This window comes from Pyrgilauda ruficollis, unplaced genomic scaffold, assembly GCF_017590135.1.
Source record: "Pyrgilauda ruficollis isolate IOZ18807 unplaced genomic scaffold, ASM1759013v1 scaffold73, whole genome shotgun sequence".
Taxonomy (NCBI): domain Eukaryota; kingdom Metazoa; phylum Chordata; class Aves; order Passeriformes; family Passeridae; genus Pyrgilauda; species Pyrgilauda ruficollis.
In genome coordinates, this window is record NW_024529155.1 from 1,100,105 (window position 1) to 1,116,863 (window position 16,759).

Consider the following 16,759-nt stretch of genomic DNA (forward strand, 5'->3'; position numbering starts at 1 on the left):
ACTGGAAAGAAAAACAAGAGAGAGGAAGAGACTCAGCTTGGAAAAAGAACCACCAATTTTCATTTCAAATGTAGCTGAACAGAATACTTGAGAGGAAACAGATTAATGATTACAACTGCTAAACCAGGACTTCACTATAAAGTTATCATGTCCAGATGTTGTTTTTGCCTTTGACAGGTTTTGAGGTTTTACTTACAAAAATACAGACATGCATCTAGTCTAAGAGCATCTACATACATTTAAAATGCCTGTAATACCATTAAGAAACTGACCATTATGCATTCTGCACTCCCATTCACCTGCAGAATGAGGAATATGGTGATGGGGTTAAAAATGTTTGCTTAAACTAAGAATATACAGTTTACCAGAATTACGGTTTACCAGTAGTACATAATTAGTATTAACAGATGCATTCAGTGGTTATCCCACCAACACTCTGCAGCAGTTTTTATGCCTACAAGTTGTAATACTGCCCCAGATGATGAGTTCAAATCCACGCAAAATTGGTGTATATTAGATGTGTATTACTGACACTTCTTAATGTGTACCATATCTTTTAAAAGTTCGTTGCTGTTGGAAGCTTTTAAAAATAAAAGTTTCTTAAAAATGGACTTTATCCCTTGAAAGTATTACATATATCTGATTACTGTGCTGCCAAGCTGAAATACTCCCTCCATCTTCTATTCCAAAACAGATGGCAAATAACGAGCGCCTTGGAATATTCTCCGCTTACAGTATTCAGCTTGCGGTTAAGGACTTTCCAGTCCTAAGGACTTGCTGGGTTAGCACCACATCTCTAGAAAGCTGTTGCAGATCAAGGAGCACCAGCACAGCTGACATAATTCAGCCTCAAACCAACCTTCCCATATTTAATAGCTCCTTGTGTCAGCTGAAACATCTCAGATTGAATTTGGCTACAGCTTAAGAGCAAAGGCATGGGTTTAGGAGCAGAGGAGCCTAAAGTGGTCAGAGGTTCCAAAGGTAGAGGAAGCACTATGGTCTTGAGACACTGAATGTAAAAAGGGATGGTTTTATCCTTTTCCCCCCCAGTTCCTCACGATTCAGACATTTAGACTTCGTTACCACTTAACTGGGAGAGGAGACAAAGTGGCAAGATTTTTCTTAATGTTTCAGCAAACTTACCAGCGTTGCAGTACTCCACAGTAAACATCTACCCTGAAAAGATCATCCAATTCCTAAGCAGCTAAATTCACAATCCCTATTAATGAAACTGTTATTCCGTGACATATATAATTATTGATTAATTATCCCTTATTTTAACAAGTGTTTGTAGGCCAGAGGCTTTCTTTTTCATTCCACATAAAAGTGTATCTGCAGTGGTGTAAAAGACAATTGATTTTAAGATGTTTTTTTCAAACTAAAATTTTTTTTATATGATAAGTTCTTTAGAATGTTAAACAACTGAAGCTATTGCTTCTTTACTGTCTTTTGTTAACCTTGCTTGTTTCTTTAGTAAAATAATAAACTACTATGTAGCAATTCAACTCTTTAAATCATGCTACTTCCTTACATAGGTCCATGTCAGTTCAAAAATATCAAACATATAATGCACATTAATTTCAGCCTTCCTTAAATTTGCTTCTTAGAACAGTGGCTCTGGGATACTCAGTTCTCCTGCAGTCAGAGTGCCGCCATGGGTTAACTTTAACTCCAAACCCCAATTTCCAAAACTGTCCCCTTAGGCTAGCAGGTTGTATCAGCAAAGTTAGCTCTGGAGAAACCTGAATTGCAGAGACTTTGGAAGAATTTTCAGTGTCTTAGAACAAGATATTGGAATAAAATGAAACCATAACTTTGGATACAAAGTATAGCTTTTATTTTACAGGCTGCTTAAATGAGTTTTCAAATATAGATTTTAAAAAGTCATGAGTATTTCAATATATACATTCTGAAATAACATTATCACATTTACATTTGAAATACTTATTGCTAATATGTTAATATTTTTTTGTGTTTTACCAAGTGTTAGCTATTAAGTACATTTTTAAGTAAGTGTTCAATAGCAATTAACCCATCATTGAAATACCATCTCTCAACATTCTCTAGTGCACATATGCTTTTGTAGGGATTCAGGCATTATTCTGATTTACAGGTTATGGAGAGCATAAATATGTCTGAATAGGCTGAAATGGGAGCCATGCTTAAGCTACAGGAAAAAGAAAAAAAAAACACCAGGTAACCTACTGAAGTGGCAGAAATAACTGAGAGAAATAAAAGAGAGAAGGTATTGACTCAGTCATAAAGGCTAACAAACTTATACCCTTGGAGCTTCAGTTTTAGTCTTCTCTTGGTCACAGCAAGAATGTGAAATACCGTAAAGTTACTGACTGCCTGGCACACAGCATTCTGGTATAATCACAACAATCTGGGGAATTCAAACAAATTGCAAAGGATTTCATGTGCAACAAACTGTATTAAAGAAGACTCTTCAATGAAATATAATTTTTGAGTCACGAAGTACATCAAGTAATTTTGAGGGGAATCTTCAGAGCACATCAGGCATTTCTTTATATTGTTCCTCAATGAGTGCCTCAAGAGGTGCCAAGGTAGTTTTATCCTTATTTTAGCTGAATTTTAGCTTCTTTGCTGAAATTATCAGCAAAGGCACCAACCTGGAGGTGATTTCTCATCCTAAGCAAACTGTTCAGCCACAGTGTCTTTCGAGTAAGGCCAATGAAGTCAGAAAATGGTTTCAACTGACCCACACAGCAGTGAACAAGTAGTGAGATTCCATTAATGATCTCCCAGTCCCTTGCTTTTTTCTCTGTGTCATTTTCAAACCAACTTTGCCATGTTTGTACCTTTCTACAACACTGCAACCTGAATTGGATAAATCAACCCTTCAAGAGCAGGAGTTCCTTTAACAGCTTCATACAGACTCTAATGTGGCACTGAATAGCAGTATATGCTTTGAAAATAGATTCAAAATGGGTTTTAATATATTTTTCACTTGTATTTTAGTTCTTCTCAAATCTGAGTATCACTGATTTGCCATCACCATAAGAGAGCTGACTTATATGTAATTCTTGCTGCATCACTGCAAACACAGGATATTGCAAAAAAGGTACAGCTTATCAATGAAACACTTTCATTTTCCAAAGTTAATTTACCTTTAAGTTAAGAGGCAGAAAGAAGGCAACATAGGTTAAATGTTTACACAGAAAATCTAACAATGACCAGAACGCAATTTTAGAGACATGGAGGTTTAGAGGTGTGGAATTCTTAGAGCCCTACAAAGTAAATTTTAGCAGAACCAGAAAAGAATCTGACACAATCCAGCATAAAAACTGCAAGGATCTCATGATTCATTTTCATGGGGGAAAGGTTCAGGTTGAAACATGCTGCCTGTTCAAACTTTCCAGAACAGAACACAGAGGATCTTAGTTCTTAAAAACACCATAAGACAAACCATGTCATCTGTGTGATCCACAGAAAACCATTGTCTGCCAAAGCTCCAAACTCATGAGCACTTAACAAAGGTTGGAATCAGTCTCTTCAGTCACTGAATGAAGATTCACTATCAGAACTGTCTTCTGCTTTGCCATCATCTCCCCAGGCAGGCACAGGGGCATCTGGGGTCCTGCAGGCAACAAAAACATTGTGTGCTGTAAATCCAGCTAAGAGCACAAGCAGCTCAGCACGTAACACCACTGTCCTTGCACAACAACTGCAGGCACTTTATTGCCACAACATTTAACACATTAACTGTTTATGGTTCACAAACTCACACCTTAGTGCTATTGCTTCACCTACAACTGGAAGGCAAACACTAGAATCTGTAACTCACTGGACATCAAAACTCTGTAGACACCAGTATGAATGCACACCTTTGATGCCATCAGAAATGATGACAGATCATTAAGAAGTGGCAAACACTTGTAGAAAGAGTTGAAAGCAGGCAATAATGATTAATTCAATTTTTTTCAATCTTCAGAGGTTGGGCTGAAAGGAACATTCTGTACACCATTGAGCAGTGTAAATAGTACATGAAAAAAATAAGACAGGAAATGAACAATATTGTATCCAACTAAAACTGCAGGGATAATTTAGTGAAGCAAAAAAGAATTACTCAGAGTGGAATTTGGCTAGAACATTGGGTTAAATTTGACATGCAAGAGCAGCCATGGGATTTTTATTGACTACAAATGATCAGACCTCTTGTATTTAGTTTTAAAGAGAATATTTAGGATGGATCTTAACACTGTGGCAAAATGTTTGCTTGGGGAATCTACTGGAAATGAAGGTGAGAGAAGCAAGCCATCTAAAGACTAAGACATTACTGCCTGAAGATGCTGGCTCTCCATGGACTCTCTTTCCTAAGTATGTAATTAATTTGACATACAAGCAATACAGAGCCTGATAAAGGCTGAAAGCGAGGTAGAAAATACAAACATAATTATACTTGGGGGAAAATGACATTCAGAGAAACTCACTTCCTGTATGACAGTTAACATCTCTTGGATAAAATACTGCATTTTAAACTAAGCTGACAGTTGTATTAATCATCCTGTTCTTATTTATCTTGGGAGTATAGAATTTCTTTTCCAACATTAGTTCTGTTTAGTATAATTTCTCTGTTGGGAATCCCTAAGGTAACTTTAAAGTGTTCCTAAACATTTTTGGTGCAAAGATGAGAAGTGTGTGAAAGAACTGCAGAAGAGCCTTCTCCCTCCCCACTGCACACCTCTAAAACAAATGAAGAAAGCATTTGCTTTCTCATGCAAATACCACTTCACAATATTATTCCTTGTTGCCATGGTAATGACAAAACAGAAGAGCTGTGCAAAGACGTGATCTGCAGAGACCAGAGCAAAACCTCTCATTTATTAAGAAGAGGAAGATGATGCTGAATTCCTTTAGCTCATGAGAGCAGGACAAACTCTTCTGGAACTGAAGACAGGCAAGAGAGGAAGGATAAGAAACAAAAGTCAAAGATAGGTAAACTGGGAGCTTGATAGAACAGGCAGTTACCAAACACTGTAAAAAGTTGAGAGAGGAGCATTAACAGAGGTGGAAAAGCCAAGAGGAGAGTGTAGAAACAATATTGTATCATGAGAATTAGCACATCTACAGCCACAAATAACCCATGCTCAGCCAATGGCAAGGAGCTGGGGGAGTCTGCAGTAAGTGACTGAGCACACAGCCCTGGGTACATTTTCCTAATTTTCTCTGGGACTGAGTGAGCAGACCTAAGGAAGCTGAAGACCCAGAAAATACAGGGTGAATGGCAAGACACATATAAAAGAAGAAGCCTATAGTATCACGACAGCAAGAAAATTGAAGTCACCTCCGATACCTTAACATGTTCCACATCATGCACCTTGCCAAATAATTAGCTTTCTTTAACCAGTTTTCAAACCAATAACATTTTGAAGAAAATCTGGCTAAGCATTACTGTTGCACAGATCTTTGAACATGGATTTTGAGATCTAACGCCAAACATATTCTGTGAGCCTCAAGCCACAGTAATAACGTTTCTGTCTTAATGCAAAATAGCAATCCAAAAGCAGACACTTTTTAAAAAACAGCTTTTGAAATTTTAATTTATTATCTTTTTGTTTTATCTATTATAAAAATCCACCCAAACATGAAGAAATAGCAGCATTTATAGAAAGGTATGGACTTGAAAGCACAGCAAAAAATACAATATATTTAACACACATATAGAAAACCCACATTTGCTAACCTATCTCCAACTTGCACAGGGTCTTTTTTTTTATTTCTCATTCAATCAGTAAAGAAAACAACTGAGGAATAACTACTTTAGTTTATCTAGACCAGGAAGTAAACTGGGAGCTAAAGTCATTCATCATATGATGATACTTCAGGTTTATTTTATTTAACAAGTAGCTAGTTTCTGCATAAGCCTTTACAAAATGTAAAAGGACTTCATTGGAAATGAAAAATGGACTTTTTAATACCCTGACAGTTTCTGAAAAGAATGCAAAAATACTTCAAACATTTTGGTGTCTATAATGTAAGAATGAAAGTTAATACTTTAATCAGTTTAACAAATTAACATTTATGGTCAGACAAGAAGCATTAAAAGTTACTATCTATTCTTAGTAGGCTTCACTTCAGATTAACTCAATCAACAGCCAAAATTCTGAACTGCTGACTTCAATTTACGCTGTCAATTTTGAAGTCAAGTTGTACACTACATCTACTGAGGGAATCTGGAACAACTGTGTTGTCCCTCAAGCATTCAACAAAATAAGACTGAGTTTGTTCTTACTACTCTACAGTAATGACAATTTCTTATTGGAGTGTTGAAATCAAGTATCTGGGAAAAACCTCATAGTCTACACAGGGCACTGAAAATGGCTACTGACCTTTTATTTGAGTCCTCATTGCCAAATGCACATTGTCAGATGCTAGCTTGTCACTGCTATAGCTCAGAACACCTTGATTAACCTCTTCTAAGCACGTGTTTTTCCAAGTTTTTTAAACACACAGTTGCACTGCAGCCCTACTGGGAGTCACAAATTACTTACTCAAGAAGGTCTGGATTTAGCCCCTCGGAAATCATTTTGTTTCGTATTGCCATTACAGGAACACCCTGTGTAGCAGGAGGAAGAATAATATAAAACTACTGGACACAAACAAGTGAGTTAAATAACACAGGTACTTTTAAACCACACTTTCATATAAATTTATGCATGTCACTTGTCAAACAACAGCACAGAACATTAATCTCAGTTCCCATCAATGTGAACCTAGAAGCAAGAAATGATTGAGATTAAAGGTCCTTTTAATCCATCTTGTATTTATGGCAAAACATCTACAGAAAGTTGAAGAGAGAGAATCAAGACTGGATAGATATAACTGCAATTTGTGCACACAAAATTATGAAGCTGACGTTATCTGTATGGGTAAGAATGTGGAGAAAGCACAAAGTAACACAACGACAGCAGAGAAGTTGTGCTAGGAAAGACGTGGGCATGCTGAAGGTATGTGTACCCAAGAGAGAGAAGAAAACCAGGGAAGTGCATCTGCTACCACTCCAGAAGGATCTCGTGAGGCAGTGCTAAAAGCTGGAGAAGTCTAAAAAGCATGGAGAAAAAGGCAAACAGGACATGAGAACAGAAGCACAATTTAAAAGTGAATTCTCTGAATACAACTGCTTGTACAGTCAGGCTTGAATCTTCTGTGACTTGTGGACAGATATCAGCCAAATATGTACATGTTAAAAAAATTCCTTCCCTTTACTGAGAGTCCTTCCACAGCTTCTGCACTTTATTTTACTCATCAACACCTAAACATCCTCTTATCTTGGATCACATATCCAAGACCCACATCCTCTCACGAGATACATTCCAAAAAACTGCTCCTATGTTTCCACTATAGTTGCTCAAAGGCAACTTGTTGCTTTGCCATCTCCTGCTGGAAACCATCAGAAACACCATCTGGATCACTCCATGCCAATATAGGATATGGGAAAAAAACCCCAAACCAAACGAGGATACAATTTCTGATTTGAAAGGGACAAAGTTACTGGTGGTCTAAGAAATTCTAAATGAAAAGTGGTGTAGGACTATTATCTTTTGTCCAAAAGCAAGTAAAATAGTGCTAAAATAAAGGGCAGGCATGACTAATGTTCCAGAACAAGATGTGATTCTAGTGACAGCTCCAAGGTAAGAATCACAATCAAGGCTTGTGCATGAGCACTGTGGAACAGCACACACACAGCTACATAGCTGTAGCAATCTATCAGGCACAATGTCAAAAAAGGTCACTCAAGTAGCTGCAATGTAATACCTTGAAATAAAAGAGTATCTCAGTACTTCACAACTAATGTGCATTACAAAGGTGAATATTTTGAATATTTATTTGAGTATTTCATGTCGGTTTAAAAATTCAGTTGTTCTAGTACAGATTTGGACACCAGGGATTGTGTGTCTACACACCATCTTGTACTAATGCTTTTCCCCTGCCTGACTGCTCTTAGGGTGCTTTTTCCCACCTCAGAAGTCACTGATGAGTTGTTTATGCATCAATTCAAACCAGGTGAAAACAGAATTGAGACAGATCAGGCAAGGCAGAATTCATTTTTGATTTCAATCAAAGGGAATTTGGTGTAGGACTTCTAAGAATGGATTGTTTTTATGTTCACACTTGGAGCATGTTTTATTCCAACACTGTGTGCATTAAAATCTGCGAGAAAAGAATCCTCTCAGTACCCTCATATATCATAGATTCACAAAACTAATCTGAAGTTTAATCACAATGCTCTTTTAGGCTTCTTATCTGAAGGAAAACAATTAAGATTGTAAATATCTGTTTATAATACAATCAGGACTTTACAATTACTTCATGCTTTCCTAAATTTTAATCTTCAAATATGGTACTGCTTTTGTGTGATTTCTTGGAATATTGTAAATTTTAAAAAGTAAGAATTTAGTATCCTCAATTGCACTCCACCAAAATGAGTTTGTCACAATTCCATGGAAGAGTTACTTTTAGTTTAGAATGGTGCTCTTTTATACTACAAACATTGTGAGTAATAAATAAATTATCAGTTCAAACAAATCTTCAGCTAGAAGCTTAATTTGGGCAAATAAATGACACTAACTGAAATACTTGACCGGACAAGGAGAAAAGTTTGGCAAATACAAAAACACACATTAATTTGTAGTATGTTAGTTTGACTTTCCTACCACACTGTTTACAACTGGCAGAGGAGTCACCAAGAACTGCCAGTACACAGGAGAAATGTGGAAAGTGAGATCTCACTCCTCTAGCAGTCACAAAAAAAAAAAAATTTCAAAGTAATTAAACCATCCAGCACTTTCAAATCCACTTTGAAGTCTGGCATTAAATCAATATTGAGATTACAATAATTTATTTCCAACTTACTGCAGCACAGACCACAGACAAAGATGTAAACAAAACCTGCATCATGAATAACAGGAAACCAGAGTGGAAGCAGATAATGAAGCAATCCTTTTATCTCCATTTTGGTCCTTACAGAAATATCAAGTACTCCTGTTCTGGACTATACTTGCAAAGCTGTATTTTGTACCCTACAGTAAAATCAGGCTGTAATCAGTCTGTATGCAGGAAATTACTCCAATTTGCCAGGACAACTCCACTTTCAGTGGCATCTTCTGTGCCTCCGGCTAATATCACTTTGCATTTACACATTTCACACCTTCAGTTCACAAGTCTACCAGAAGAATTTTGTAGAAAGATCTTGCCAGAAGCTGTCTTGAGGGAATATATTACATTAATTAATTCATTAGAGAAGATGTGCTAGAATATTATGATGTTACCCTACCTCAAAGGTTACTGTTGCAATATATGTTTTTAGACATTTAAGGTTCACTTACAGCTGTGTGGTACTTTCCACCAAAAAAATAACACGTTAGCCAAAAAAATGACATGAGAACTGACTTACCACTTGTACCATTTTGAGGTATCTGGCATATCTTGGATCCTTGGCCACAGTTGTGACATTTTCTGTTACTACCTCCGTTTTCTGTAACGCTTCCTCTTGTGCATTGTTCTGCTGTGTGTGAAGAACAAACCCTTTAATGGTTAGATGTACACACCACACCCATGGAGAGATTCCAAACAATAAACTACATATTTTAGGGTAAAGTGCAACTCTTCCTCATCAAGATTATTCTGATCCACACTCACAAAATTAGAGGTTTCCTAGATGTATGAAATCATAAATCCAGCTCTTTTGTTGTTCACTGTTACAAAAGTGTCTTTCTACTTTTAGATACAATTTTAAGATATTGAACAACACATAAAAAACCAAAAATGCCCTAATAACCCTGTTAAGTTGTATTTGATAAATATCACAGTATTCAATGTAAATAGTCTTTTTATAAAAAATATTTATAAGGAGTATATCTATAAATCTCCCCCAGTAGTCCAATGCCTTTTTTCCTCAAAATATTTGATTCCTTGACAAATGTTTCATACATATCATGTAACTTCTAAACTATACTTTTGAGTATAAATCATTACTCAAAGGATAATGTAATGAAATCAAAGATTCCTTGAAAATATTTAATTTAAATGAAATGAAAAATGACACGAAGTTCTAGTACTTTTAAAAGAACACAGAAAACTCTATTTTTTCTACAAAACTAACCACCTGAAAGCGTGGAAATATATGAACTTTATATACTTAAACATACTTTATATACTTCCATATCTGAGAGGAGGAACATTTTAAAGAAAATGAACTCATGGTGAGTCATTCTCTAAAGTGGCTGGAATATGCAATGCTGTCCAGGGTCTCCCCTGTTGCTGCCTGCAAATCAGAGTTACAGTGTAACTTTTGACAGGCAGGCAAAAGCAGCAGAGTGCTCCAGCTACTGCTTTTCCACAGCAACTTCCACCAAATAAGAGAATGAGCAGAGATCATAATTGAGGATTCCATGAGGAGAAACTGTAAGGGGAAACCGGGAGAAGAAATCCATCTACAAATGGGCCTGAAAGCCTCACTTAGTTGTGTGGTGATCATGGGACTCAAATGTCTGGGTTAAAAAATCAACCAATCACACACATTAAATTCCCCAAAATGACAAGAAGTTAGTTGCAGGGGTAGTATTTTAATGCTGACTGCTAGTAATAGGCTGGCCTTTACTGTATGTGGAGGATAATATACAGAAAACCTTCAACGTAATAAACTCTTTAGAATTAAGCATGGTAGAAATTCCAATTTGAGCTAAAAGCTCACATTCTGAAGAAAGGAGAAAAGAGTTGCAATGATGTGATTTGAAATGTTACTTTCATTCATGACTTTCCCAGCGCCCTGATGTAATTCATGTTCATATTTTAGTGTGATTGAAGAAAAGGAAGGAGAAATTTAGCACTAGATTTGAGTGAGTTCTAATTATTTAAGTCACATAGCTAATAAAAGGTATAGCCTTTTTTTGTTTGAAGTCACTTGTTAAAACAGTGCCAGTAGAGAAAAGCCTAGTGTTAGACTTTTACAGTGATTGCTCACTTCCAATAGAATTGCTTCTTCTATCTACTGCAAATTACATTAAAAACTTGACCTGGAGAGCTCTATGCCTTCAAGGTATGAGTTATGCTTCACTACTTACTCCAGACTGAGGTGATCCAGCTGTCTGCTGGTCTGTAGCAGCCTGTGCCACAGGACCATTTGTAACACTGTTCACATTTGCACTGGATGTTTCAAATTTGACATCTTCTAGGCCAGGAATTGAGGATAACTGAATGTAAAAAACATCATCAAATAAGCAATGAGCACTTCGTAAGACTACATGTACAACAAAATCTGCAGCACTCTGCTTACAACTTATTATCCAGGTAGGTTTTACGTTAGTAAAATTGTAACTTTCTGCCCCTAGTTTTGGTATTTTGATTGGGGAAAAAATCTTTCTATCCAGCTGCCTTCTACAATAAAAAGTTTCACTGTTAACACAGTGCTGCAGAGCAGGAAAGGCTTCCACACCTTCCCAGCATTTTGCTACTGCATTTATCAACCACACAAGAGCCATGCAATCTCTGTTACTTCCCTTACAGCGAAAGAAATCATGGCAAGAACAGCTCTATCACCTAACAGATGGGAGACTGGTTGCAAATTTTTCAATTTTCTACATCTTTCACTTTTTTAAGGAAATTATGTGAGTGGATATTAAACACACCACAAATCTATTTGAAGGAAATATGATTTAATATGATTCTGAAGAATTCTGCAAAAATCATCAATTCAGATAATTCCTTAATATTTTGAAATAAATAAGAATTAGTAAGCTCTGTTTGTATTATTACACTATTTTTTCCTCACAAAGACCTTAATGAACGCTTTCAAAATATCCCACCCTTGCTCCCAGAAAAGCCAACTGAAATTGCCTCCATCATTATTGCAAGAAGAACTTGTTAAAATTTTATAGTGGGTGATTGATTGACTTTGGGATTTTGTTGTGTTTTTTTCCTCGTAAATGATATACTATATTTCCTATCTAAGACCACAGATTATATCCTTTTGTCATTTCAGCTAAAGAAGATAAATCAAACTAATTTACATTAGCTTAGATCTAGTTCAGGTCACATTTCAATACCAAAAGGATTTACAAGGCTTCTCTCTAGTTACTTATATCAGCTGAAGTCCTTACAGTCCAGTAACATACAAAAATACTTTTGTTTCACAAAGGGGGAAAGAATTTCCTTATTAGCCTTTGTAGGCAAAAAGTGTTCCGTTCCTGTTTCACATGCATAACAAACTCAAATTTTCCACTAGGTACTGTTGTTTCCCTTCTTCTCTATCAACTACATATTCAAATGTTACACAGTACAAGTAGTAAGGCATTAACTAGAGAAGAGAGTTAAAGAGAGAATTTTTTGTATCAGGATTTTATATCAGCTTCTTCAAATCATTATGAAAACTTATTTGCTCAATTCAGACTCTAAAAAGGAAGCTAGTTCATATAATCTAGGAGGCTGTCACTGTTAGAAGATGAAGTCTATATCCATACAAACCTTTGCATCCAGAATATTGAGTGTGGTTTCAATTTGCTGGATACGGAGAGAGAGTGCTGACAATTTCTACAACAGAAAACAATTAGAATGTGTAAACACTCCCCTATGCACTTGGACATATAAAAGAGTTTGCAGCTAGTTAAAAAAAAATCACTTTTTTTAACTTCTCCCTGCTGAAGGCAGAGTACAGTGTAAATGAGATTATCACATTATGAAATAAATGAAGCAATGACAACCCTTTTTAGAACAGTAGCTACAGTGGTACAAATTTTAAATAATTTTATTCTGCAGTTGGTTTTCCCATATAATCACAGAAATGAAGATAGACTGTTTACAAAAGAAAGCCAAAGTAAATAGGGTATTACTTTGGGCAATTGGAGAATAATGGTAGACACACTGTACTCTCCCAGTTACCGAAAGATCTTTCTTCAAAGCTTTTTCCAAATGTGGAAGATGAAAAGAGATGATGTGTGTGTATGTAACTGAGCAAATACAAAGAGAAAATCTGATAATTAATACAGCAGGTGATTCAAAGTCCTATACAGTCAAAATCCACAATTAATCAGAACTAGCCAGACAGGTGCACCTCAATCAAATTTTTGTTTTTTTTTTTTTTTTTTTTTTAAATACAGCTTAAGTTTTTCTAAATTACTCCATAAGAACTGCCAGTCTTTTAACTAATCACTACCATACTCCACCAGACCTGTCCAAGTGAAGTTGGCTAGAGTGCTGGCTGGCAGATAACGTACCATTCTGACAGCTTTCTGGCACCTTGGCAAGATTCTGCCTGGCTCTGAAGCAGAACTTTAACACCCTAAGAAAATGGCAGTTCTGCCAATATGCTAGAAAAAGCAGGAGACTGACAGGAGTTAGTCTTTTTGGATAGAGCACTGACTTGTTTACAGATGGTCCTTTGTTCATGAAGAGGAGTCAGTTCCTATTGGAAGGAACTATGTGTCCTACATTTAACTGGATAAGGGGGAGGAAAGATGCACAAAAGACAATTATGCAATTTTATGGGTCTATTTGACTAGACAAGAGCCAAGAAATTTAGAGTTAAGGATGGTGTCAGCCCTGATTTTGAGTTTCTTGGCTTCTGTTGACTTACACTGCGACCTTTCACATTAAAAACACTTCTGTACTCAATGAATACGAAAAGCTTCTCAAGGAGTATATAAAGCAACTATTTAGTCTCTTGAGTGACAACACATTTTGGTTAACTAATAACTGTTTTATTAGGCAGACTTCACAGTGCTGCTGTGTGCTCAAGGTGGCTTTGAATGTAGGTGTTTTGATTTCCACCGGGCCCATGGAAGAGGGAATACTGATATCAGGCGACAACTGACTTTTGGACAACTGACAACAGCATCATCAGGCAGTTACACTGTCCACCTATCAAGTTACAAGAAGTTTAAAAACCTAGGAAAAATTACTTTTTTTCCTCTGAAGCTCCATATACTCATGTAATAGCCAAATCTTATACTTGTCATGCGTCTGGCTCTAAACTTCACCAACAAGTAACAGAATTTCTCAGATTACATGGCTTAGTCTAATTGGATTTGACTGCTGCCCTGGATCAGCTGCCTAGAGCTGTATAGCATTCTTTGTTGAATAAACTAATGAAAAAGTATAAAAAACCTCTAAAAAAAGTTACCCTCAAAGCCACATTAGAAAATACCCTTTTTACAAGGAGGACTCTTGTCCTGTTCAGTGGACAATTCTAATCTTGTTGGTCTGGTGTATTTCCATTTACTCTAAAGTCATCACATAAATTTACTAATCCTAAATATTTTTATTTTTCTCTCTTTTTGCAGGAAACTGAAGTTAAAGGCTTCATGTTCTATACTAATCACTTGCCAAAAATGTCCTTTTTTCAACATAAAAACTATTTGTATTCAGCGCTTAGCGTATGACTCTCTTAAATTAAAGGTGATAAAATCTGAAAGTAAGTTTTGATGGACCACAAGAACATGACATCCCTCTTTCATAACAAGGTAAGAGCCAGAGAAGAAGCTGCTCAGAATAAATTCCCTGTATCAAGAAGTTCAAAGACTGTTCCAAAAGCAAAAGTTTAAGAAAATGGGATGGAGTGTGGCATAATCAGTGTTCATGTGGATCCCTTGGGGAGAAATTCTGTCTTAAGCACTTACTAAAGAGAAACCTTCAACAGAAAACAGACTACATTTTTGGTTTAAGCTACCAGTATTACTGCATCAAAAACATTTAAATGAATGGTTCCCATTTCTTGAATTTTTAAAAATTGTATAAAGGGACAGCTGGGAAAATAATAAACATACCTCTTCACAAACAGTAGAAAAGCGGTTGAGAAACTGCACTGTGTGAACCACAAACTGGTTTAGAAATGCTACAGTTCTTTTCTGCTGAATAGCAGGAACCTGCATTAAAAAATATAAGAAAACTAGGTTACACATCAATGGCAACTTTCACATTTGGATTGAAATATCTGTTTTTTAGAAGAAATTATTTGGAAATTTGTCTTAAGTGTGCCTGCTATGAATGCAAACATACACAAACAATTTTCTAATAAACATATGCATTCATACAAATCCTTTGCCACTAAAAATCTACTAACACGAGAGCTGAGAATTTACAGCACACACAGAAAAGGCAACAAGACCCAAGAAATGAAGGATTGTTATCTTAAAGAAAACACCTTCATATGAAATTGTGAATATTCCTGAAAATCAGAAGGAAAACCAAACTTGGCCAGCCATATTAACAGTCAGTTACAACTAACACCATGACCAAAACTGAAGTGTAGTGATGTTGCAGTCTAAGCATTTAGTGGCTGCCCTACTTGTTCTCATTTGCAAGTCCAGACTACCCTAAAATAACCAAAATTATCTTCCAAATCAGTTTTGATGCTCACATACTTTTCAGACTAAAATGTAGAATCTTATGTTTGCCAAAAAGAATGGTGGTCATATTCTAACACAAAGTTGTCATTTTTATTTAAACCATTACAGAAGACTGAATTTGCACACAAAAGTTTACATATAAAGTTTTAGTGCCTCAGGGTTAATAACCTTGGACAACTGCTTTAAGTCTTAACTTTCACAAAGGAAATTAGCCTATGAAATTGTCACTAAGTGGAAGATTTACAAGGAATATTATTGGCAGCCAGGATTCTGCTGCACTTTTTTGGTGACTACAGTGACCCTCTGGTCTTCACCTCTTCTTTAGCTGCTGATTTATCAGTGCATTCTATATACAATTCTCTATGGCCATCTTAAAACATCCTGACTTTTTCTGAGACTTTTGTTGCTACTATCTCGAGTCTTCAGCCTGTGCACTGTACAGCAGCATCAGCTGAAGTTCAATTCTGTGGTTCCAAAATTTGCACTTATGACCTTAGCAGAAATCTGTGGGGTGGCACAGAGCATGGAAGAATCACTGGGTGAACTGGAACTGTCCTTACGCTCTCTGCTGAGAAAACTACGTTTAAAAAGAAAGTTTCTGCAACATTTAAAGAAATTAATACACAGCTTTGCACAGGATTTGCCTCCCAGATCGATGTTTGAAACGGCTTAGTCTTTAAATACAAAGTTATCGCAGAACTTGCAGCAAAACGCCTCAGGAAAACAGCTGGAGACACAGGTAAGGACCAGAGCCCGCTCGTTCCCGGCTGCGAGGGCGGCACCGTCACCGCACGGGGAGCTCCCCTCGTCCGCTGCCGCCGGGCCGCGCCGGGAGCCGGGGGGACGCGGGGCTCGCCCAGCACCAGGGCCAGCGCAGCCGGGGAGGAGGAGCGGCAGCCCCGGAGCGCCGGCCGAGCGCAGCCCGTACCTTGGTGAGGTCAATGCCGGAGCCCACGATGGGCAGCCCGTCCTCGTCCATGCTGGCGGGCCGGGCAGGGCAGGGCAGGGCAGGGCACAGCCCCGCTCCGCAGCTCGGCCGCGCTCCGCAGCCGCGGCCCGGAAACAAACCCCGAGCTCCGCGGGGCGGGGCGCGCCCGCTGCACCGCGCTTCCTCCTGGGAAACGCAGTCCCGGGCTCAGCCCTCACGGCTGGCTCTGTCCCGGGGATAAGCCCTGAGGATAAACCCCGAGCTGCTGGGCTGCCTTCTTTGGCACCCGCTTGGCGATGCTGGTGGTGGCCACCGCTGAGGGGCCCGGCCATGCCAATGGGGTCACACTGACACCCAGCTCTCCACAGGCCTCAGGACAGGGCCCTGCATGGGGGTGTTTGGGAAGTGTCGTCCCCTGCGGTCAAATGTCAAGGAAATAATGAGAAAAGCCAGTGAAGGAACTGTT

At 37.7% G+C, this 16,759-nt stretch overlaps 1 protein-coding gene across 2 annotated transcripts; it reads right to left on the bottom strand.

The window, feature by feature from the left end:
* Positions 1-1,820: 1,820 nt before the first annotated feature.
* On the bottom strand, positions 1,821-16,418 carry WASHC3 (WASH complex subunit 3). Of its 2 annotated transcripts, none has more exons than XM_041485997.1 (7): positions 16,294-16,418; positions 14,784-14,882; positions 12,487-12,552; positions 11,088-11,216; positions 9,419-9,526; positions 6,516-6,580; positions 1,821-3,601 (listed from the first exon to the last, which is right to left on the bottom strand). In XM_041485997.1, exons 1-7 carry the CDS (start codon positions 16,342-16,344, stop codon positions 3,517-3,519), a joined length of 603 nt encoding a protein of 200 aa, XP_041341931.1. In that variant the 5' UTR covers positions 16,345-16,418; the 3' UTR covers positions 1,821-3,516. The 2 variants fall into 2 exon arrangements, with proteins under 2 accessions (XP_041341931.1, XP_041341930.1); XM_041485996.1 differs by having other exon boundaries at positions 9,419-9,529.
* Between the last annotated feature and the right edge of the window lie 341 nt (positions 16,419-16,759).